At 43.7% G+C, this 23,382-nt stretch overlaps 2 protein-coding genes and 1 long non-coding RNA gene across 4 annotated transcripts in view; 2 read left to right on the plus strand and 1 right to left on the minus strand.

Annotated features, from left to right (window-relative positions):
• Positions 1–320: 320 nt before the first annotated feature.
• TM2D1 (TM2 domain containing 1) lies at positions 321–13,879 on the minus strand. Of its 2 annotated transcripts, none has more exons than XM_077182600.1 (6): positions 13,564–13,879; positions 12,235–12,304; positions 9,673–9,781; positions 5,312–5,403; positions 2,434–2,507; positions 321–1,231 (listed from the first exon to the last, which is right to left on the minus strand). In XM_077182600.1, exons 1-6 carry the CDS (start codon positions 13,684–13,686, stop codon positions 1,121–1,123), a joined length of 579 nt encoding a protein of 192 aa, XP_077038715.1. In that variant the 5' UTR covers positions 13,687–13,879; the 3' UTR covers positions 321–1,120. The 2 variants fall into 2 exon arrangements, with proteins under 2 accessions (XP_077038715.1, XP_054494470.2); XM_054638495.2 differs by having other exon boundaries at positions 12,235–12,308; positions 13,568–13,870.
• On the plus strand, positions 13,684–15,589 carry LOC129123874 (uncharacterized). Its single transcript, XR_008534733.2, has 2 exons — positions 13,684–13,810; positions 14,626–15,589. It is a non-coding gene; the product is annotated as an uncharacterized LOC129123874 (long non-coding RNA).
• A 759-nt stretch (positions 15,590–16,348) lies between these two features.
• PATJ (PATJ crumbs cell polarity complex component) overlaps positions 16,349–23,382 on the plus strand; it is a 143,433-nt gene continuing 136,399 nt past the window's right edge. Inside the window, exons 1-3 of the mRNA XM_077182599.1 lie at positions 16,349–16,457; positions 22,259–22,318; positions 22,401–22,567. Of these exons, the coding sequence (XP_077038714.1) occupies positions 22,297–22,318; positions 22,401–22,567 (189 nt within the window). The 5' untranslated portion in view covers positions 16,349–16,457; positions 22,259–22,296. The remainder of the gene's footprint in view (positions 16,458–22,258; positions 22,319–22,400; positions 22,568–23,382) is intronic.

The following is a 23,382-nucleotide window of genomic DNA, read 5'->3' on the forward strand; positions in this document are numbered from 1 at the left end:
AAACTTTTGTAAAAAAAAAAAAATTACACTGAAGTTCCTATGGCGTGGGTTTCTCCCTCAGTCAGTGCTAGTTTTCATTAGAAGGTGAAGAGAATGCTTAAAATTGGTCAAACAGCATGAAGATTTTGTTGACATGTTTTCTGTCTGTGTGTAAATACTTTTCCTGAAAGGAACATCCAGTGAAATCCTGGTTGTCCAAAAGTCTTTGGTCAAACTGCTTCAGAAGATACTGAATTTATTGCACTGAAACACAACTGACCCAAAATAAGAACCTTTTAAGGGCTTTAGTAGTATGAAGAATTCACTCTTTGGACACTGTGTAGCTGTAAAACACACACACCAATTTATTTTCAGGAGAAAAAAAAGTATTTATTTCACTATGGATGGTTGCAAGAGAGGAAAGAAAAAAAAAATCAAAATAAGCAGTACAATTATTTGTTTTTCTAACCTCAGGGCACCCCAACATTCACCCTTCTTCTTTTGTGATATGTCATCTACAGTTCTATTTTTTACACATCCATATTTCTACTGTTGATCAAAACTTGACCAAATTTTGCAACTTGACTAAAATTTAAAGAAATAATTCTTTTAATTAACACAATTTCACAGGCTACACCAGCCTAAGATTTAGGGCTCTTTGGGTTTTAACAGGATGGGGAAAAAAAAGGCAGTTTGTGTGGTTGGGGATATTCAAGTTAATTTCCAAACTGCCACATGGACAGACCCCCAGGTGTATCCATGCTAAAACTCTTATAAATTTCAATGGAATAAATATCTGCATATTTATTATGAACAACTCTCTCTGCAGCTCTCTGTAACACTCTAAATGACACAGACACAAAATCAGTGCAAATTGCAACAGTCTGCACGTTTCACAGATGATGTAACTCAGCAACAAAACCCTCTGCTCCCAGAAACAGAGCAGCCCCAAAGTTCCACCTTTGAGGCAAACCTGTCCACGTGAGGAACTTTCACATTTTATCATCTTTGTTCACCGTGCATTTAATATTCCGGTTCTGACGAGGGGTGATCAGTAAATCCTCAGCAATTCCAGTGGATCCAACTGTAAAATCCAGCTGCACCTGTGGATTTGTGCCACTCCCTGCCAGAGTCAGGGATATTAGGGGTAGGTCTGCATTTTCCTGAAGGTTGCATTGGTGATGCTGAGCCGGGTCAGCCTGGCCCCGTAATAATCGATGATGTAGCTGGAGCCGTCGGAAGGGCCAACGATCTGCAACAGAAAAAAGGAACCAAGACTTTTCAATATGAAGTGAAATATATACTTTGTGCTAATGTCTCAATTACTGCTAATTTTCCCATCATAAAATTAGTCATGCTTAATTAGTCAAACAGAAACTAGATTTATTTTGAAGTTATGCTGCAGTTTAACTGTTTTAGCCAGCGCTGTCTCAGAAGGAACATTTCCCCTGGGCTTCTAATCAACCAAATTACACAGCCAGGCACTGGGACTCGGCTAATCCGACCAGGATTTGAGGCACAAAACCAGCCTAACAAATGAGTGGGCTCCAAACCACTTTTCCTGAACAAAGGAGGGTCGGCAGCAGAGAATTAGGCTGATGACAAGTGTCTTTGAAATACTGAACAGGTAAGGAATGAGGAGGAGGAGGAAAGATCATGGAGTTTTTGTTCTGGAAGTGCTAAATTGATGTGGAGTCACCAGGGAGATCAACAAGGAGAGATGAAAGATACTCTCAACTGGATCTGTTAAGTGCTCTGGAGCAGGATCACTGAGAGAGCAGAGAAAGGAGTTTGAGAATACACACAAAAGACAGATCCAAAGTGCACACTTTTAAAATATTTTCCTACAAACCCACAGAAACAACTCCCATACCCACAACGGATTTTGAGTTCATCACAGCCGATTTGCAATTCATGCTAAATGGCTGCGCTGCTGAATAAAACAATTTGGCAATTTCATGATGTCACAAGATGTCACCCCAGCTGGGGATTTAACCCTCGTGAATCCCTCAGTCACAGCTCTCTGCTGATGAGGGACTTGAATTTGCAGGAGAGGTGGGAAATGGAAGTGGCAACGTCTCCTTTCATCAGCATAAAGCACAGGCAAACACAGAACCCGAGGGTTCTGGGAGCAGCAGGACACCCCATGCTGAGCCCCACACTCTGCCTCACACAAAGAGCTTCTGACCACCTGGATTTATGGTGCTATGGCTTCCAAGCTATTCATTGCCACTATTTATAGATGGCTAATCTAAGTTTTAATTCCAACAGCAAATATATTGATATTTTGTGTCTATATTCTACAACACCAATCTACAAGCAGAGCCAAAATAAATGCCTTGATTTTTCAATATCCAGTGGTTCTTAAGGCCAAAATGCTAACAAAATGTTAGTAATCAAATCAAAGCTTTAAAAAACACAGATTTGTATCTTGTTTTGAAAGCCCTGACTTACCTGCATTGAAATAAGTATGAAATCAATTAGGCTCCCAATTCCACAAAACCCTACAGTGCAGAACTTTAACAAACCTAAAAAAGAAAAGTAAAATTTAATGTACCTTTAGGCAATCCCTGGGATTTCATCACTGGTGGCAATCACATCCAAACTCTCCCCTCACCCCACAAAATGTGTGTATTTATATATCTATATATATGCATCTATCTAGAAGCAGACCTAAAGTTAAACTTCTTTAATTATTAGGGGAAAAAAACCAAACCACATATTCCTATTTCTACATCCTGAACACACTTTAAAGATTTTAAATATTAACATTTTTTTTTAACATCTAAATATTCTTAAACAAGGAAAGGCGAAAATTGATAATCAGGTTACTGAAATATTGCTTTCACTGAGGCACAGACAGAAAAATCCCAATTTGAGCTGAAAAATTTACTTCTGAATAGAAAGAGACTTTCTACCACCTCATGAGTTGCAGCACATACTGATTTGATTTTCAGAACATGCAACTTTTGAAAACAATCCTTTGCATAATTTTTACATTTTTGCTGAAATATGAATTTCTTTTGAATATATATTAAAATATATAAACACTTCTTTTTAACTTGTATTCAAAAACGTTCAGTTTTATACAAATAAATGAAAGATTAATAGAAAATATGTGGGAATAGCAACTGACAGCTGAATGTTTTATTGGAAGTTGTCCTGCAAGGCAGACTTCATTTGGAAAATGCCTTCAGAAAAAAAGAGGCTGGCTTAAATTTATTTATTTTTTTTAATATTGATAGTTTCTTGTACAATGAATGTAATCCAGAGAGAACTACAGATATGAGAATAAATATGTATATATGTATATAGGTATATATGTATATAGGTATATATGTATATAGGTATATAGGTATATATATATATGTATATAGGTATATATGTATATGTGTATATAGGTGTATATATATATATATATAGGTATATAGGTATATATTTATGTATGTATATGTGATCCAGAGGGAACTACATATTTATGAGTATTATTCCAAGGGAATCTCTTGGTTAATCCTCTCTCTCCAGAGCACCAATGTGTCTCTAAAGCACCTCCTCTCCCCAGGGCTGTTTATGGGGCTGCACAGGGGCAGAGGAGGGGAGGAACTGCATCCCTGCAGGAAGAGCATCCCACTGCCTGGATTTGTCTCCCATGGAAGAGAATTCCATGAGCACCCTCCCCTGTGAGGCCCTGGTGCCCAGAGAAGCTGTGGCTGGATCCCTGCAAGTGTCCAGGCTGGATGGAGCTCTGCACAAGCTGATCCAGTGAAGGTGTCCCTGTCACTGGAACCTTTACTTAAGGGAATGGATGGAGGAACTGTTTCTGAACCTGGCATTTATTTGTGGAGTGCAGGGTAAAGTTGGCTTTTTTTCTTCCTCCTCACTTCCCTCCCTACAAGCAGATCACACTGAGAAAATAAACTGCTCTAAAGCACAGAGGGAAAAAAATAGTGTTGTTCTACAGTAATAACTCCTGGTTTGGTTCACAGTGTGTGGGAGAGGAAGAGGTTGCCTTCCTGATTTCTTTATACTCAATAGCTTGTTAGTATTTGTGTGCTCTTTAAACAAAGAGAAGGGGAAAAAATAAACCAAAGAGCATTTACAGTCTTCGTTACACTTGCAAAAAAGATTTCAGTGCCATTAACCTTTCTTAACCATTTTTTGCCAAGGCACAGATGACCTAAGAAATCCCTAATCAGCCACTGTAAAGGAATTCAATGAGTTGATTTTTATTCTTTTCTACTCTTATCTATTTGCTTTTCAAAAGATTGAAAATCTGGCTTTGGAAGAGTTTAATTTTAAATATTAGCTCTGGCTACTGACTACAGTATTATCCAGTAGGGTTAAAGCATTAGCCATAAAGAACTTCTACAAAAGAATTAAGGATTTATGAATCTATATTACCACAATACATTAAGAATAATTACTGCAAATTATTATTCCAAATCCAGTAGTACAAATAAATAAAGCACCTTATTGCCTGCTTTCAAAAATGTATCTTTTTGTGACACAGATGGACAAAGTAAATGCTAATTATAGAATCCCAGGGATAAAAGACATGGATGTTAATCAAGATTATAGAAAAGGACAGATGATGTCATTTAAAAGAGTTGGCATTTAATGGGCAGAAACTCAAAATTTCTGGCTGAAGTGACAGCAACACATACAGCCTTTTCCACATCATTGCTCCATCCTATCTATACTTAAATTCACTCCCTTTGTCCAGCCCAGAAACAAGGCCAGGGAGGGCAGTCCTGTCACAATAAGGTATTTCCATTACTTAAAAGTCAGTGGCACCATCATCCTGGGAATGAGGTCCTAAAAACCAGAGAGAGGTTTTATTAGAAGTCCCAGCTTCTGCAGAATTGTTATTAATACCATGAGTTATCTTGAAGGTGTGCATTTGCCAGAATAAATTCCACCTCCCAAAACACCAGGTTTGCTGTAAAATCTGTCCATTCTTTTCCTGGTGAAGTCAAGTCTCATTTAAGGCTGGCACGTGAGGCAAAGCCACTTCTGCTCCAGTGCCTCACAAAAAATGCTCTGATAAAACATCAATGCAAAGCAAAACTTTGAGTAGCAATAACCACATTTGCTTATTAGGATTTTATCTGCTGGACACTGCATCTCCATTTGTCAGCACTCCAAGAGAAGAGCAAGCTGAGGATAATGCAGCACTTTGTCTCGCCTGACTATGAAGTAAGGATTCTAGTTTTAAATATTAAAACTGTGACTGTCAGCCTTCATTACTCAAAATAAGAGTATACACATACAAGTCAGTCATAAGAATAAGATTTACCTCAAAAAAAAAAAAAAAATTAAGGAATAAACTTACCTAATGCAGGATATCCTAGATAAAATCTATCTGCTCCCAACCATCCAAGAAATAAGGACAGAGCCACTGCCACTTTGTAGGAGTATCCATTTCTGCCAAAAGAAACAAGCAATGTAGATAATGACTGCAAAATATATCCACTCATACTTTTGACTGTTAAAGTAGTGACTCATTTTCCTGCTGCTCTGGTTTTAAATAAAAACAACAGACTTGTTATTTATCTTCAATTAACGGCCACGGAATTGATAATGTTAAGCTTTCAAACTGGGAAGGCATCCTCCATAAAGGAACCTCAGCTGCTGCAACTCAACTGTACTCTTACAGAATACAGATTATTCTGAAACTAAATGATGATTTCTTGTCAAGACATAATTCAGTTGCTGATCCATCCCCAGCTCCACAGAGCAGCTCCTAACAGTTCAGCCCTACTGAGACAAGCCCAGGAAGGCAGGAGGTGTGTGAATACTGTCTGCAGGCATTAGTCTCACATGCAGCCAAATGGAGAGGAACAGGACAGGCAGGTGAGATGTCAGCAGAGACAGTAATTGCCACGAGATCTGAAGGAGAAATGAACCATGGCCACCGGCTGAAGAAGCTGCAGGAAGGATTCAACAAAAAGAGTAAGTCTTGGATTCACTCATTACACTGTAAATGGCACAAAGTCACAATGAAAAGAACTGTTGACAGCACAGAGATGCACGGGGGTAAAGAGGCACTCTCAAGTTAAGCTTCCCATGGTTAGTCATACAAAATAGACAGAGAGAACAGACTTTTTCAGACTTATCCTAATTGGAACCATTCTTGCCAACAGCTGGAGCGATGCAGCCACCAAACCACCTGTAAGTGCAGTCCCTGCTGGAGAACCTTGCACTAATAAGGGAGCTAAAAACATATTGCTCTCAATGCTGGAACTGCTGCCTCGGCCAACAGCGAGCTCCTGAACAGCAAACCCAAATGTAATTAGAACTGAAAAATATTCAGTAATTCACTGTTTTGATACGTGCACCACTACGTGCCAGCAATTATTTAATAGGCCCAAATTAAACTCTTGGTTGACAGTTGAATAAAACAGTCTCAAAAAGACAGTAGCTGACAAAAGTCCAAGCACTTTTATTAAGCATTTTCAATGCCAAGTAGAGACCTACCTTTTTTGCTTATTATCTAAATTTGCTGACTTTAAAACCTAATGGCAACATTAAGTGATTAAACCGTGACTTTTACCTCAGTATTTGTTACTTGGTGTTTATTAGCAACACGGAACACACAGGGCATTCCTGGAACCTAATGTAACGTAAATTATCATCTTTAGAACTGTCTTGTTTCCACTGTAAAGAACACTAATGGGTTTATTTAAAACTTGAGGTAAACTGTTGGAAATTGTTTATCAACTACAAAGTGTCAACAGCCCTCCAAGGACACTAAAGCATAAAAAGAGCTGTTACATAAAAAATGGGAACACGTTTTAATTTTGCTCCTGATCACAGCTAGCAATAAACTGAGCCCTTGCCCATGCACCGAGATGCTTCTGAAAGCACAACAGTTTCTGCAACCTCATCAACATCAAACTGACGGGCAGAAGAAATCCAGGATGAAGGGGAAGCATGAGAGCACTGTAACAAACAAGGCTGCATCCACTCTGCTGTTTCCTTTGCCTTACTCCTTCAGACAAAAACATGCACAAAGAGTAAACCAGTGAGTAGGAAAATTACACATCCCGAGCATTTAAAGGAATTTCTACAGCTGGGTAAAAAGATGCAATTTCTTGTCGGTTCCTCTTGATTTTCTCTTGCTCCTCAGCCTCATCCAACCTTTATCTTTTCTGCATGCACTTCTTCCAGCTGCCAAGTTAAAAACCTTTCCTCCCAGCTCTTCCACAGCAGTTGACAAGAGCAGGTGCTGCTGTAGGTTGCTCTTCCAGGGTCTCTTGGCTCTGCTGTCCACACCAAACCCCATGAATTTCACACAGAATCATTCCATGGCCTCTCTCCCTGGAATGGCAACACTTGAACAATGGACATTTTAACTCTGCAGCATCAGGGCCTGCACTTATTAAGTAAAATATATGATAATGCCAATCTGGGGGATTCTAGAATTTGGCCAAAAATAAGATCTACCTCCAGAACACCAGATTAAAGCCAAACCTAAGCAATCTTGACTCCTAGTACCTCTTTGTTGGAATAATAACCTTACAAGCTTTTCCTTGAATTATTACTAGGATACCTGAACTTTAACACATTCACTCACACAAACATGGAACATCTCCTGGCCTTGTTCTAAAATAACCGGACCCCAGAACTTAGCCAAAACTAAATTACATTTTTGGTTAAGGGCAGCTTGCTGATTTGTCCTTCACAAAAGATGGGGATAGAGATTCACCTGCTGTCCCTGTGCTGGGATATTCCTGCCATGGGAAGATGCCTTCTCAAACTAATTTTCTGGTTAAATAATGTGCAGTTATTTCTACAGTTACAGTTTTTACCAAAACTCAGTACGATGCTGGAAAATCACCAAAAACCAACAAAAAAGGCAGGGCAATTGTTGTAATAGTAAGCTGGAGATTCCTGCTTAAAACAATATTTCTACACTTAGGTAACATTCAAAGTGTCTCATAAAAGGTCTGTCAGTGACTGGACCACTTTTTAAATAAGTGTGCAGATGAAGGATGGTGATATTAATCTTGCTGCCATTTTTTACTGGTTTTAGGACATTATGAAGGACATCCTTGTGTAACTCTATCTATGTTCACAGCTGTATTTTACTGGAATTTTCAGTCCAAAAAAGGTTCTCTTCTCTTTCTGCCATACCAACAGTTGAGGGACTGGAAAAGTCAGAACGAGTTGTTTTGGCAGTGCAACCATTGATTATTCATTATAGTAACAGTCATGATCAAGTAACAGATATTGTAGGAAGGAAGACATTTCTCTGCCTACAGACCTGGATTTAATAAATAAATGTAAAGAAAAGCTACCTTGAAAAAGTGTTTCTAGAAAATATACTAAACCAAAAAAATATGTATACAAAAAACCTCCAAACATAGAAATTTCCATCTAATCTAAAGAGGAAGCAATTTCACTAAACTAGTATAGCTCATCTTCTCCTCAGCCCCCATCACAGATGGGACTGAAACACAATTGTTTCTGGACAAAAATGTGACTGACGTCTACTTTGCTGGCATTTAAATCTGATTAGATGTAATAATATGTTTTCTTCAGTTTGCTGAGCTTTGACTGCTGAGAAGACTAAATACAGAGAAAATATTTATGAAACTAAGAGGCAGAGCTGTACTTCTGAGTTAGGCAAATTACTGAGCAGCAAGTAGCACATCAGAGTTATCTGCCCACTAGAGTGATAGGGAGGTATCCAGTATTAATTCCCAAGGATTCCAGTAGGACAAAAGAAAAAGGTTCCAGTGTGACTCCCAGAAAAAGAGGAGACAAATGGTAGTGACAGGTGCTGGCTGATCATTAGCACTGGCCAGTTGGAACATTTATTGGTATCCAGAGCTCTCCATCACTCACAATGTGCTTTACAAAAAGGAGGTCCACCATTCATGTACCAGAAACAAGCACTGTGGATTGGATTAAACACAAAAGTTGTTTCAAAATAGAAACAGTTTCTGTTATAGATTTTGGGGGGAGCTGCAGATACCCTGAAGCTCCCCTAAAATCCATGCATCACAGAACTTCAGCAGCAGCTACAGGCACCCTTTAAACTGGCATGCAGCACTGAGCAGCAGAGCCCTGTCCAGCCCTCCTTTGTCCTCTCTGTTTTATCCTTGAGTCACCCTCATCCCTGTGCTGGCACTGGCACTTGAAGCCACTGTACTGTGACTCAAACTGGGAAACTGATCCAAGGCAGCTCCAACCCAGGGCAGCTCCCTGATGTCCTGGGGTCTGCCAGGGAAGGGGATGGAGGGTGTCCCCAACAGCTCCTTCCAGCAACTGTGCTGATTTTAAACACATGTGAAATGTGGCCTCTGCATTTGGAGCAAAATTTTGCCAAGCTGAAGTACAAAGTAAAGCAAAGGTAAAAGAATAAGGTGAAGCAAAGACACAAACATAACTAAACAACAACAAAAAAAGGACAGACTGATAGATTTCCATATGACCATGCACATTTAGAGTGACCTGCTCTAGTGGAAGGCGCCCCTGGCCATGGCAGGGGGATGGAATGAGATGGGCTTTAAGGTCCCTCCCAACCCAACCCTTGCCGTGACCCTGTGTTGCATCCTTGTAGTGTTTATTAGGGGATTAACTACTGGGCAAAATGTCCATGGTTCTGTCTTACTTCTATTTTCCTTCTGCCAACACAGCATACAATTTTGGACAAACTTCAGTTTTTCAGATCCAAAGAGTACTCACACATTGCGACACTCAATGGCCTTGTAAAATCCAACTTCACGTCCCGAAAAGACTTTCTCTATGCCAAGGTGATCTTTGCAAGTAATATTTGGTGCTGGCAGACATTGAACTGAGGACAAAAAATGATTTGATATTAAGCAGTAACTGACACTCAGAGCAGTTTTCTGACTACACACAAGTGAAACAAATTAGGTTCTACTGTGCAAGTCTTGATACAAAGCACAGTTCACACAAAATTACTTGTTTAAAATATTTTTTAAGCCAGTCCTACCACTAACTCGTGGTTTAGTTTTTCTTTGCTACATTTTAAGCAATATATACAAACCTAATTGCTGCCCCAATTCTGTTGTAATTTCCACTCTGGCATCAATATGAGTCGATGAGAAATCTGAAGCTGACTTACAGAGAAGATTTTCATCATGAGAACAGTCAAATATTGGAACCAGTTGCCCAGAGAAGTCATGCCATCACCATCCCTGGAGGTTTTCAAGGTCTGAATGCACAAAGCCCTGAGCAACCTGGTTGGAATTCAGTGCCAACACTGCTTGGAGCAGGAGGTTGGACTATGCAGCTTCCTGAAGGGTCTTTCTACCCAAATTATTCCATTTTTCTTGACTCTTAGGGGAACCAAAGTGGAAATCACAGCAGAAAGTCACACCTGCTAAAGTTTGCAGTGCATTACCAGAATATTAGGCACTCTCCAGTGCTGTAGTCTGTTGTTTTAAAGGAAAAAATATCTGTCCTTTACCCACTTTCTATCAAGCCTTCAGTACTTGTGAGTCCTGTTGGTTAATTCCAATAAAACTGCAAGCCAGGTTTAACATTCTTTCCAGATTTTCCAGTAATGCACACAGGCAAGAGATGGATTTTTTTTAATGCCTATCCATATTGCATATAGCCAAAAAATAAAATAAGATTTGAGTTATGTGTGGACTTAACTGCTTTAAAATCTTACATGGATTTTATACCCCACCCCTGGAAGTGTCCAAAGCCAGGTTAAACAGGGCTTGGAGCAGCCTGGGATAGTGGAAGTTGTCCCTGCCCATGGCAGAGGGTGAAATGAGATGGTCTTTAAAGTCCCTTCCAACCCAAATCATTCCATGATGCTACTGATCAATGTGCCTAATCTAAGGCAATTACAAAAATAAGCACTATTTTTTGTAAAGTAAATTAAGCAAGGAAGTTGTTTTCCATTATTTGAATAAACCCAGCACAGTTAAGATATAACTTAAGTGTCACTCCAAAGACTCCAAACCTTCTACTCAATGACATCACCTTGCTGCTTTGAATTAAACCCCTGTTTGTCTGGGTAAGGGATCACAGAAAGTGATCAGAAATTGCAGTGTTTCAAGTAGGATCCAGAAATTAATTTTTTATTACTTAGGTAATACTGAAAATAAGCAATTCAAATACTGTGAGGACAATCTAAAAACTGGTGTGTGTGTGTGTAAAAATGCTACACAAAGCAACAGTGTTAATTAATTCAGCCACTTGTTCTACTCTGAAGCTTATCTCCTGTTCAAAAGTGCAGTGTATTAAATACAATCACATGGTAATTAGTTTAACAACTGATAATCTTGAGTCTTGATCAATCTCAAACTGTGCAGTATTTTTTCTGGGCTCTGAGTGCCCATTTATAGTCAGGGACACAATGTTAAAATGATGGAAAGAACTGAAAAAACTTTATTTAAAGGATACATTGTGGACAGTATTTCCATCCAGTGTCTGAAATTATCTTCACTATCCCAGAAGAAAGTCAGTCAGCACTTATAGGAAGCAAAATATGAACACACATGAATTTTGTGGGCTCCCCATCCCTGGCAGTGCCCAAGGCCAGGTTGGACAGGGCTTGGAGCACCCTGGGACAGTGGAAGGTGTCCCTGCATGGCAGGGGTGGCACTGGATGAGGTTTAAGGTCCCTTGCAACCCAAGCTATTCTGTAATTCCATGATTTTAAATCAGGGGTGCACATAAAGAGAATTTGCTGTGCCATCAAACACAGACCATTTATTTCAATGCCTGGGAACATCAAAGTTAAGCACAGGTAGGAAAATAAGTAATCAAGTTATGAATTTTTCTGTTGTGCTCTGAAGTATGTCAGAGCTGAACATCAAATAAATGTGCTTTCAAAATAGAGCCTCATGCACCAAAACCTGGTGATGATGGAAGGCACTATGTTGCCTTAAGAAAAAAAACCCTTTAAAATTAGAAGATTTTGAAGGCTGTTCTGTCACATGTCAATTCTTTTAATAATTATATGCAAAATGAGTATGACAGGAATGGTTTGTTTTAATCACAGTGGTGCAGGACAGAGCCTAAAGGGTGTAACATACATTGAAGAGATTTACCAGAAACCTCACTTACAAAAGTACCAATCAGAGACAGAGTATTTATTCCTGTTTAGTAAAGCACCCAATCCACACAAGTGTTTTGGGCTTTCAGACTAATGATATTACTAATCCCATCTTTTATACAGCTCATCAAGTAGATACACAAACGGGTAAATTGAACACTTCCTTGGAAAAAACAAAGTTAATCAATATATAAGTTAGAAATCCTTACCATATGCTGTGTGATTTGTGCAATTCATTGGTTCTTGTGTGCTATTGTCTATTTTAGGCTCATCACACATATACGTTCAGGTAATTGAGGAAAACAGTTTTCATATCAAACACTACAACAGGTTTAACAGCAATTTATTCCACCCTCTTTAAACCCCGAGGATTTAAGATGCACCTTGATGTTGGTGCCTACCCATCCCCCCAAAGAGGAGCAGCACATTACCATGCAGCAAATCTGCTAATCCAATTTAATACACCAATATATCGCATAAGCCCCACGTTTAATTAGTGCTGCAGTCAGCACTACCTAAAGGAACTACAATATTTATCAGTCACAGCCTCTGTATTTGGAGGCAACAAGGTAGCACACGCCTCATCTGGTCTTGTTCCCTTATTTCAATACCACAGTGCCTTGAAATTGAGGCATTTGGTTGAGGAAATTTAATATACGGGAACACGCAAAATTCAACGAATGCGTAAAAATGAGCATCTGAAACGCCAGGAATTTGGTGCAGGAACAAACTGAGAAGGAACTGACTTCCAGAGGTCTCAACTCCCACAGCCAAGTAAAGCAGGAGATGAGGCAAGCTTTTCCAAGATTTGCTTTCCTGACACTTTTGATCATCAAAAAATGTCAGCTGCCATCAACCAACATGTTCTGGGGAGGGCAAGAGGTGCCTTGGGGAGCCAGGAGCCTCACACCTCCTGCTCCTCGGAGCTGTGCAGGGCACAGAAACACATTATTTCCTGAAAAAATGGCAAAGTCTCCACGTCTCGCTCCTGCAAATAATAAATAAGGCAGAGTGGTGGCATAGCGGGCTCTCTCATGCCATAGCAATCTCTTTGAAGGACACCCCAAGCACGCGCTGAGGCACGCACAGTACCACCAGAAATCACAAAATTAATTAGGTTGGAAAAGCCCTCTGAGACCATCGAGTCCAACCTGTGACTGATGCCCTCCTTGTCACCCAGATCAGAGCACTGAGTGCCACACTCAGTCGTTCTTTGGACACCTCCACATCCCTGGGCACCCCTTCCAACGCCTAATCACCCTTTTTGTGAATAAATTCCCCCTGATGTCCAACCTGAACTATCCCCTGGCGCAGCCTGAGGCCGTGTCCTCAATTCCCGCACCCTGAGGAGCCCTGTCCCGCTCCTGCCAGCCGAGACCCCCTCGGGGCTCCCACCCTGAGCTCTCCCCGACCCCCCGGTCCTGCCCGGCCCCTCACGTTCCCCACCGCCCCTTCCCCTCCCCACAAGCGCTGCCCCCCCTCACACCGGGCCCACCGCCACAACAACCGCCCCCGATCCGACCCCGGCCCCGCTCAGGATATTGCCCCAGCCGCAGCTCCTCGCATTTGAGCGGCGGCTCCGAGCCCGCTGCTCCCTCCAGGGCTGAGAAGCAGAGGAGAAGCAGGACCAGCACCTCAGCCGCGCCGCTCCGGGCGGCCATGACGGGACCGCCGCCGCCGTCAGCTGACCCGGGGAGGAGCGGAGCGGCTCCGCCGCGGGGAGAGCCCGCGCTGGCTGCGGGGAGAAACCGAGGGGGATCCCGAGGTGTTCGTGGCTTGCTGAGGGTACGGGTTAGGCTTTTGGGGGGGCTTCAGGGTTTTTTTGGAGTGGTGAGGGGTGACCTCATTAAATATGGCGGACGAGGCCGCGCTGAGGGCAGAGCGCGCCCTCACTCAAGATGGCGCTCGCAGGGCCCGGCGCTGGGACGGGTCGCGCCCCGAGTAAAGATGGCCGCGCCCGGCGGCCGGCACCGGCCCTTCTCTTGCCCGCACTAAAGATGTCGGGTGTGAGGGCCCCGGGATGGAGGGGAGCCGTGAGGAGCCCTGAGGCGGCTCCCACAGCGGGGCTGGGGCCGCTCCGGGTGCTGGCACCGCGGGCAGGACTCGCCCTGAACCGAGCGGCTGGGCTGGGTGAGGTGAACCCTGCCCGCTCTTCCAAATATCCACGGTATAGCACTGGTCCACCCAGCGAAATCGCACCTTTGGCTGTACCCGCTGGTGTCTGGAGTTTATTGGGTACTTGAATAATGTGTTGAAAAAGCCCAGCAGAAGTTAAAGGTGTGGCCTGCCAAACCTGCTAAACCCCCAAACTTATGCATCCCCTGTCATCCAGGTGGGCCTAGTGTGCTGACACTGTGTCCAGCACACCCACAGCAGTCGGATTAAAGAAATAAATTGAAAATCTTAACCTGTTTTCACACAAAACTGCATTGTTAAAAATGCTCTTTATTTCAATTTTTAAATGAATACCGAATTCCTGGAGCAGGCAAGCTTTTCATCAGCATTTGCTCTTCACAAGGTATTTTGTGGTGATTACAAACCTTTTCGTATTCTCCCTAACGTGACAGTTATTCATTGTTTTTCTATTGTGCTTATTTCAGGTTTTTTTGGTGTTTGAAGGCATCAGTTTTCCACTTAGGAACTGCTAAGGGATCCTGGAGTGTTTACAGGAGATGGAGAGGTCCTTTGGATTAAACACACCCAGGAAAGGCAACACCACTGTCCCAAGTTTACATCTGCTCAAGAAGTGTTTCCTGAAAAACAAGTAGGGCCTAAAAACTGGAAAACCGAACCTAAAAAGCTGGAAAAGCAACTCTGAAATAGTACTGAGGAGAAGATCATCACTACCCATCCTTTCTGGAAGTCTTTTGGGTTTTCTGGGCATTATTTTGGTGTGTGGTGACTTGTCTGGTGCCTGTCAGTACCAAAGAAGGTACCAGATATTCCAAGAATGCGCGGAAACGCGGATTTAAAACGTGTGGACGGCTGACAAAGAGCTCAGCCAGCGATGTGAAATATTGCCATCTAACAGCTTTTGGGGAGATTTCGCATCAACTGAATTGGCAGCCTGGAGTTCAGCGGGCAAAGCATGCAAATGAAAATTGATACTTCTCTCAGCGACTGGAAGCGAAAGGGCAGGGCCGGAGCGTGCTCCGGGATGAACTCAGCCCTGGGAGATGGAGACAGAGGTGCACTGATGGGAAAAGTGCCCGGCTCTTCTGTCTGCGGCACGTCCCTGGCGTGGATAAATACACCGCTCGCTGTTCATCACTGTCAGGAAAATTGTCACTTCTCACGAGCGCCACATTAATTAAAAGTGAGAGTTCGGGCCGGGCAGCTGAGCGCTCGGGATCCTTTGGAAGGGGGATGGAGTGCTGCGTTCTTAGCAAAACACCACTCAGTGAAACCAAACGGGTACCAGAACAGGGGGAAATCAATCTGAACTCATGAGAAATTGATTTCCAAACCTCTTGTTACCCCATTCAACCAGCGGGGCCGTGTAAGGTCGCCAGACGGGCTCATGAAACTGTGTAGCAGAATAAAAATTGTATTTATCAACTTTGACTATTTTATGTGTGTATATGTATAATTTTAGTAAGTTAGCAGACTAATGTACAGGTTTCAGAAAGCACACACAGTTCACACAATTAATTTCAACTAAAATGGTGCTTGCTCACTATTTTGTGACTAGCAGGAGGAGAATTTTGTTTCTATTGCCATCCTGGACAACAGTTCTGTGTCTTGGAAGCCACAGTGACGTTGTGTATTTTGGGGTGCTGTGGGAGAAGTCTTGCAATCCCTTTACTCCATCCGGGTTTTCCTATGTTTTTTTCCCATTCCCTTCTGTGAAGTAGTGGGGGCTGCGCTGCTGGGACTGAGCACAGCATATTATTACAAAAATATTATTTTACCTATATTAGGTTCACCCGAATCTACACCCCTGTGTCCAAAGGGAACAGAGCCCTCACACCATGCCGGCTGTACGTGCCTCTCTGTAGGGAGTTCAAAACACAGAATCACAGACTATCATTGAGTCTGGACACCGATGTGCTGCAAATAAGTGAAAAATAAGCCTTTCTACAATATTTACACACGCGGTTCGCCTTCACTGGGGAGGCCACACGGTAGATCCAAGCCACGGCGGGTCAGGCTCACCTGGAAATAGACTAAAAAGTAAATTTCGGCTCTGAACCGCAAGCGCTGCACTTCCCGCGGCGGCCGGAGCCCGTGTCCCGGCGGAGCGCGGGGCCGGGAGGGGCCGGGCCCCGGCCGTCCCTCGGGAGGCGGCTCTCCTGCCGCGCCGCCCCGGCTTCCTGCGCCGCAGGTGAGCCGGGATCGCCCCTCGCTTCCCGCTTCCGCCCAGGTGAGCGCCGCCGGCCATCCCGGCACCCCGAGCTCCCCGCACCCCGAGCTCCCCGCGCCCCGCCCGCAGGTACCGCGGCCGCCCGGGGATGGCACGGGTGGGGTGGGGTGAGGTGGGAGGGGGGCACGGGCGGTCGGCGTGGACCAGGGGTGAATTCCCCTTCGGACACGGCCATGTGGATCACCGGGTGAAGTGTGTGTGTGTTTTATCCCCTGAAACACGGGGATAAAACCTGTGTTTATCTGAGACGAGTATGCCAGCCTGCCAAGAGGATGGAGCTGGGCTCTGCCTGGTGGTGCCAAGCAATAGTACAGGAGGTGGTGGGTAGGAGCTGATGCCCAGGAAGTTCCTCCTGGATGTGAGGATGAGCTTTTTTCCCGTGAGGATGGCAGAGCACTGGAATTGATTGTCCAGAGCGGAGTTTCCCTCACTGGGGGCATTCCAGAACCATTTGGACCCAATCCTGTACCTTGTGCTCAGGGATGGCCCTGCTTGAGCAGGGAGGGTTGACCAGATGACCCAGCTGTGTTTCCTTCCAACGTGACCCATCCTGGAATTCTCAAAGGGTTTCCAACCATCTCCTGCTTCCAGAGCCAGGCCTGTGAACAGCAGCTTGGCCAGTCTAGCCATGGCCAGGATACCGGCGTGCACTCATCCAGAGCTCCCCATGTGAAAGCCCCTCTGGCACCAGGGACCTCAACAAGTCCCTGAGAGCCTGACAGGGCAGGGCTGTGTGACTCCTTGATGGCAGCCAAGGGCTCTCCATGGCACTGGAGCCATCCTGGTGCTGTGTTGTTGTGTTCCCATTGCTCGGAGAGGCTGGCTCAGGGGAGGAGAGGAGGGAAGTAACACACCTGTTGCAACACTTCCCATCCAGTGCCTGTCAGCCCAGGGATTCTTAGCAGAGCAGGTTTTTACTTTGTTTACGGGTGGTTAATGGAACACAGTTCTTCCGCATTCCTTTTTGATTTGTGACCCTTGAAAGTTCAGCATGGTTCCAGGTCTAACAGCTCTGTTCCCCGCGAAGCGATTTGTTAGTTGTCATCAAAGTGCCTAAGATTTACTGAGAATGACAATATTTAGGTCCTGGGAACGAGTTTTCCATGAGAACAGGTTTCTGAGACCATGTTTTTGCCTGGTGGAGAGCAGCTTTGGCATGAGCTCCAACTTCTGTCAGACAGCAGAGAACCCACACCGGCGCTTCCCCGGAGGCTGAAGTCCACAGGAATTCAGGTTCTGCTTGCTAAAGTTACCATGCCTGGAGAGTGAATGAGGCTCCTCTTGATCTGCACCAAGACTGGTAATCACAGGTGCAGAGTGCTGTGTTTTCTTCACTTTCCTCCTCCTGTAGTCACTAGTCATGTGTAAAACTCAGCCTGCCCATGAAGTATTTTCTTTATTTTCAACAATATTTAGCTGTGACCCACTGCACCTTGGAGATGTGTGGTGTAGGAGCGTTCAGGTACTCACACTCACAGAAGTGTTCAATTTTTTTCCTTCTGTCAAATGCCTGGAGCACTCAGTGTGTGCTCAACAGCATTTTTGTAAATCCTGCACAGCGTTCAGATGGTTTCAGAGGAAAGGTGTGTATGTGCTGTGCTTGGTCTGACTGAATTTTTTTCTCTACAGTATAAGTAGATTTTTTTTCTGTACATTACAGTAAAACTGAGCAAAACACATGTTAGAATAGTGTTTTTTCACAGTATGGAGTCACTTGATGGCATGTAAACTATAAAATTTTGGCTATCTGAAGTTCAGCTCATGGCATGTTAGGACAATTTAGGATTAAGATCACACTAACAAATGCTGGTTTCCCTTGCTTTTGCTTTTATCAACCTTTAAACTGAAATTTTCCAAGTCAGAGGTCTCTGTGATGAGGAGGACGATATGCACTGTATTAGTCACTCATGATAACAGGGCCAGGAAAAATTCCAACTGCATTAGTGCAGAAAGGTGACTTTGGATCGGGATGAGCCCTTTGGCTGCTGGGGCTGGTTGTGATAGAAGCCTTTGAGAAACAGCAGCAGTTAGTTAGGCACCTCTGGGTTTTAATATCCCCAAAGGTTCCAGCCAGGCTGAGTGGGGAGAACATCCCATGAGGCTGGACTTTTCCTGGAGGGATTCAGGTTGTGGGAGGCCAGGCTGAAGGACGTGGGGCAGAGGTGGCTGTGGATGGGTGGGGAAAAAGGGGCAGAAGAATCTGTGCTGGCTGAACTGTGTCCTCCTCCAGCAGCAAAGCCCTCAATTTCCAGCTTCCAGCAGCCCTTAGTGGAGGGCAGCTGTTTGTCAAGGCTGCTGGTGGGATGTTGGGATGCCGTGCTCCCCTCTGGCTCTGGGATGTGCCAGGGCTGAGCGTCTCCGTGCAAGTGGCAGGGGGGTGATGGCAATGGAAGACTTAAATCTTTCAGCTCTTCTGATGACCCTCTGCTGGCACCAGCATGGGGGAATTCCTTTTTCCTTGTGCTGCTTTTGAAGAAGATCCAAGTCTTGGGATTTCATACAAAACCTTCTGAAGCTTTCCCACTCCCTCGGATGTGTTGGGTTCAGCTCTCAGAAGTGAAGACAGTGGAACCCCAGTTGGATGCTGTCCTGGGGTTACAAAGCACTCAACCTCCTGAAATTCATCATTTCCTCGATGATTTTATGGTTATGTTGGAAGTTGTGACATAAATGTTGAACTGAGGTTTCCATAGGAGCTGGAGACTGGAGCTGGGATGTGGAGTGCACTAACTGATTTTAACAGGACAAACCAAAGTGTTTTGGATCATCCTTCATAATTAATGCCTAGGAATGGACTTTCTAATATATCAACTGATGCTGACACTCTGCCTGAACTTAGAGTGCGTTTGGAAAGCGTTTAATGATAAATTGTTTGGGCTCTTAAACATAGAGATCAATAATACCTGGAGTTGTGAGTTTCTCTGGTGCCCAAAAGCAGGTCTTAGAGACCAGTCCTCAATTATCCATGACTTGAAAACTCTAAATTAGTTTGTATTTTCAGGGATCCCATCACACCAGAAGGAGCTGTTCTGTTTGCTTTAATTTTTCCTCCCCACTCTCTTATGGAAGAAAGGAGAATAAAGAAATACTGAGCGTGGTTTTAACATATTGTACACAAAAAAAAAAAAAAAAAATCACTAAAAAGCATTGCAAGCTGTCTGGAGGCTAGCTCTGATCACGAGGAACCCCAAAGTGCTGTGTAATCTTGAACTGTTATTCAGTTATATCACCTGAGATCCACTTGGGCATCCAGTGGCAGAAGTGGCTCTTAGGGACACTTGGAGCAGCTCGAGCAAGAAGCTGAAACTTTCTTTAATATTTTTTTTTTTCTCCTGTTTTGTACCTCCTTTTCCAGGGAACTTCTACCTTGATGGAGCCAAGATCTCGTACCTATAATTCTTCTCCTTAAATGTAAATCTCCAGTTTTCTCAGGTCATTCCCCATTGGATAATTGCTATTATTACACCCCCAGCAAAGGAAAAAAGATGAATTTTGTGGGTGGTTAGCTCAGCACTGGGAGGCTGTTTTGGGCTGGGGATGGATGTTGCTGGTGGTGCAGTTTGGTGCTGCTGTGAGGTGTGGACATGTCACCCTGTCCCCTCTTGTCCCCCTCCTGCCAGTGCTCACTGGGCACAAAGCTCACCCCACCCAAACGTGAAGGATTCTTTCTGAGTGTTTACCTGCCTGTTCCAGCTCACTGTGGGATCAGATGGAGAATGGAAAGGGAAGAATAAATGCACAAAAGTGGGCTGGGGAGCTGGACCAGCCTCTTGGCTTTGGCTCTTGGGTGGGCACGGTGCTGTCAGGTTGTTGTTATTTCCTGCCATGCTGGATTTCTTCTCTGGGTTTAATCTCTTCCTCTCCCCACTGCTGGTTTAAAGGTGTTTCAAGCCACTTTTCCTCACAGGAGTTATTTTCCATGCCTTTCTCCTTTTGGTTTGCTCGCTTTCCTCTTTTAACTGGTGATGAGGGGTAGAAAAACAGAGGAGGAAAGTGAATGGAGGGAAGTTAAACAGAGAAGAAAGAACAAATTTCCATATTCTTTGTCCTGATTTGTTAAGGTTCATGCTGTATTTTCAGTTGAGGAGGTTAAGTTTTGTCTTCTGGGTTTGATGAAGACTCAGGAGTGTGTAAGGAAATGGTGTTTTCATCTGCTCTTCAGAATCAGCTCTCAGCACAGAATCAAAGGCTCTTAGAAGTGTTTTACTTCGAATGGAAAAGAAAATAAAGCCGCAGCACTTCCAAAAGTGCAGATGCATTCCTGAAAATCTTTCAGGGGGTTGTATGGCTCTGCTGTTTCAACTCTTGCTACGAGTTTGATTTAAAATGACCTCCTAAATCTGTTAGGAGTCTTGCAAAGAGACTCATTCTGCCTGGCCCTAGGTGGAAACCACACAAAGGCACCGAGCTCTGCAGGAATTCCTGCAGGAGCCAGAGCTGCTGGCATGTGCACAGGAAAGGGTGCATAAATCTGAAATTGTGGTTTGTGACACGCCTCCATCCACTTCTTTTTTCCAATTAGGTAAATCAACTTAACCTGACTCTGCAGGAGAAGGAATGCTGCTCACCTGCATAATTCATATTTTGGTAAATATAGCAGTGTCCTCCCAGAGCTCCAGATGTTTTCAGTGTGAGCAGAGAGAGCATCAGAGGCAGGGCTGAAAGGGTCAGAGGTCCTGCTGGGAGAGAGCCCCTGGAATGTGCTGACCCTGGTGTCACGTTCACCACGTGACCCTTGCTCCTCTTGAACTGCAACACTAGAAAATAAATAAAAAGCTTTTATACAGAGAGAGGGATATGGCTAGTCTTGTTCCAAAATAATTCCAAATGCATTATTCTGAAATTACACACTTATATACTGGATAGAATTAAAATTATGTAAATTGTGCTGTTAAATGGCTGCATTTTTTCAGAGGAGCTTGTACTAAGTGAAGGAAACTTGTTTGGTAGAGCTGCCTTGATAGATTTCAGAATGACAGGCTCCACATCAACTTAATAACATGCAAGCAAGGGTACAAATTTATCATCTCTGCTAATTGCAAGTCTGTTGTTTTTATACTGCCATCTAGGCCTCAGCCCCTGTTGGAGACCTGTTCTGTTTGGCACTGTGGAGGAGCTTGATAAAGGAAATTCTGTTCCTTAAAAGCTTAATAAAGGATATTTTGCTGTTCGTGTATGTAGAAAAGAGGAAGGCAAACACCTGTAGGAGAACAGGCTTCCTTCACCTGTTGTAAATCAGGCTGTGATTAGAACAGATCTTCCTCAAGAATGTGTTGGAACAGGGATTAATATGCCAGATTTTGGGCTTTAATTCCGTGCTGTCCCATGAGTGAACTTCAGTGTTTTATGGGGAAACACAAAGTTTCACCTATATTGCCATCCAGAATGTTGCAGTACTGTCTACAAATGATCTGAAGAATACTGTCTACAAATGATCAGGTGGAAAATATCTTCTAAATAATAGGTAGATTTTAGCTCTGTGTATAGCTGTGAAGATCACAACTTTAATGTCGATATTTAAAATAATTTGGTTGAACATGTCTGTCTCAGTTTTTCCTTTTCAGGTTTGTTTTTTTTTTCATAACCTGCATTTTTATTTATGTTTGGAAGAGTTGTTCATATTCCTTCCTGTGTGTGAAAGGAAAAACACGTGGAAGAAGGAAAAATTTTTGGATGTGCTGAGGCTATGTTGAGAGCTTTGTTAAATACTTTGGGTAAACAACAGGGGTAGTAGTATTTTTTATTAAATTTCTTGTAGTTTTTAATTAAACTTCTTGTAGTTAGCATGGTATTATTGCATTTATCAAGTGTTACTGATCTGTTTCGATCTATCATTAATTAATTTGATTTTTTTTTTTTTTAAATCTCAGCTAGGTTATTCCGATCAATTCCAAAACCACCCCTCAACATGCCAGAAAATCCAGCAGCAGGTAAGTGGTCTGAAAATGATTCTTTTTGCTGAGCACTGAGCCAAGCAGCTCCATCCCTAACCTGGCCTGGTCTGTGGTGCAGATAAGCAGCAGGTGCTGCAGATCCTGGACCGGCTGCAGGCGAAGCTGCAGGAGAAAAGGGATTCCCAGCACCAGGAAAACCTGGCTGTCCTAAGGAACACCCTCAGGAGCCCCCTGTTCAACCAGATCCTGACTCTCCAGCAATCCATCAAGCAGCTGAAGGAGCAAGTGAGTGTGAAGTCCCTGCTGTGGGTGTGATGGTGACTCTGGGCCAGTGGAGCTTGGATCAGCGTGTGTAGGCGTGTGTTAACGAGGGTGCTCTCATTAATAGGCTGTAACCTGCTGCTAGTGAGTGTTGGGCCTTTTTTTTCTTCTGTGGAGCTGGTGTCTGCAGAGTCACTGCTGAAATGAGAAGTGGTTTTGCAACCAGGAGGTCATGGGGCAGCGTGCTTTGACAGGGATGCAGGACAGGCGGGGTTATGTTGGAAAAAAACATCTGCAAAAGACATCAGCTCCAGTGTTTGGAGTCCTGAGCAGTGTTGGAACTGGGATCCTTTGTTTTTCACTGGAGCTAAGTGCTGTTTATCAGCCCACTGGCAGCATTTTTTCCTCCCTAAAAGGCAGCATCACTTAGTTCCTGCTAATTTTTACAAGAATGCTTAACCTGCTTTGGCAAGTAAAGTGTAGAAAACCCAGCCTGAAGATTTGCCAAGCTCTGATGCAGCTGTACCCAAGCGAGTTTTACAATGACTTGGCTTCAGCAGAGGTTGGAACTCCCGTGGTTTGGTTTGTAAAGCCAGGTGACACTTGATTTTGTGCACATGGGCATGGACAGGTCTCACCCTGCAGCTAAGTTAAAACCATCAGCAAACTCAAAACCAGGGGGTGACCAGCAGGGTGGGTGTCAGGGGGACAAGGCTGTCCCTTGCCAGGTGTATTGCAGGTGTTCCTGCCTGCCTGGCCTAGTGGTGGCTGTGCCACCAGTCATTATCCATCCTTCCCAAGTTCCCAGAAGTGCTGCATCCCTTCCTTCCAAGGCCTGG

The sequence above is a fragment of the Agelaius phoeniceus genome, chromosome 8, assembly GCF_051311805.1.
Source record: "Agelaius phoeniceus isolate bAgePho1 chromosome 8, bAgePho1.hap1, whole genome shotgun sequence".
Lineage (NCBI taxonomy): Eukaryota > Metazoa > Chordata > Aves > Passeriformes > Icteridae > Agelaius > Agelaius phoeniceus.

Excerpts from the sequence above, each read along its gene's own strand:
- TM2D1 (XM_077182600.1), bottom strand. The coding sequence starts at position 13,686 with ATGGCCGCCCGGAGCGGCGCGGCTGAGGTGCTGGTCCTGCTTCTCCTC. Across the intron at positions 9,782-12,234 it reads CACAAATCACACAGCATATG|TTCAATGTCTGCCAGCACCA; the intron begins GTAAGGATTTCT and ends TTTTGTCCTCAG. Across the intron at positions 5,404-9,672 it reads GCCATTGAGTGTCGCAATGT|AAATGGATACTCCTACAAAG; the intron begins GTGAGTACTCTT and ends TTCTTTTGGCAG.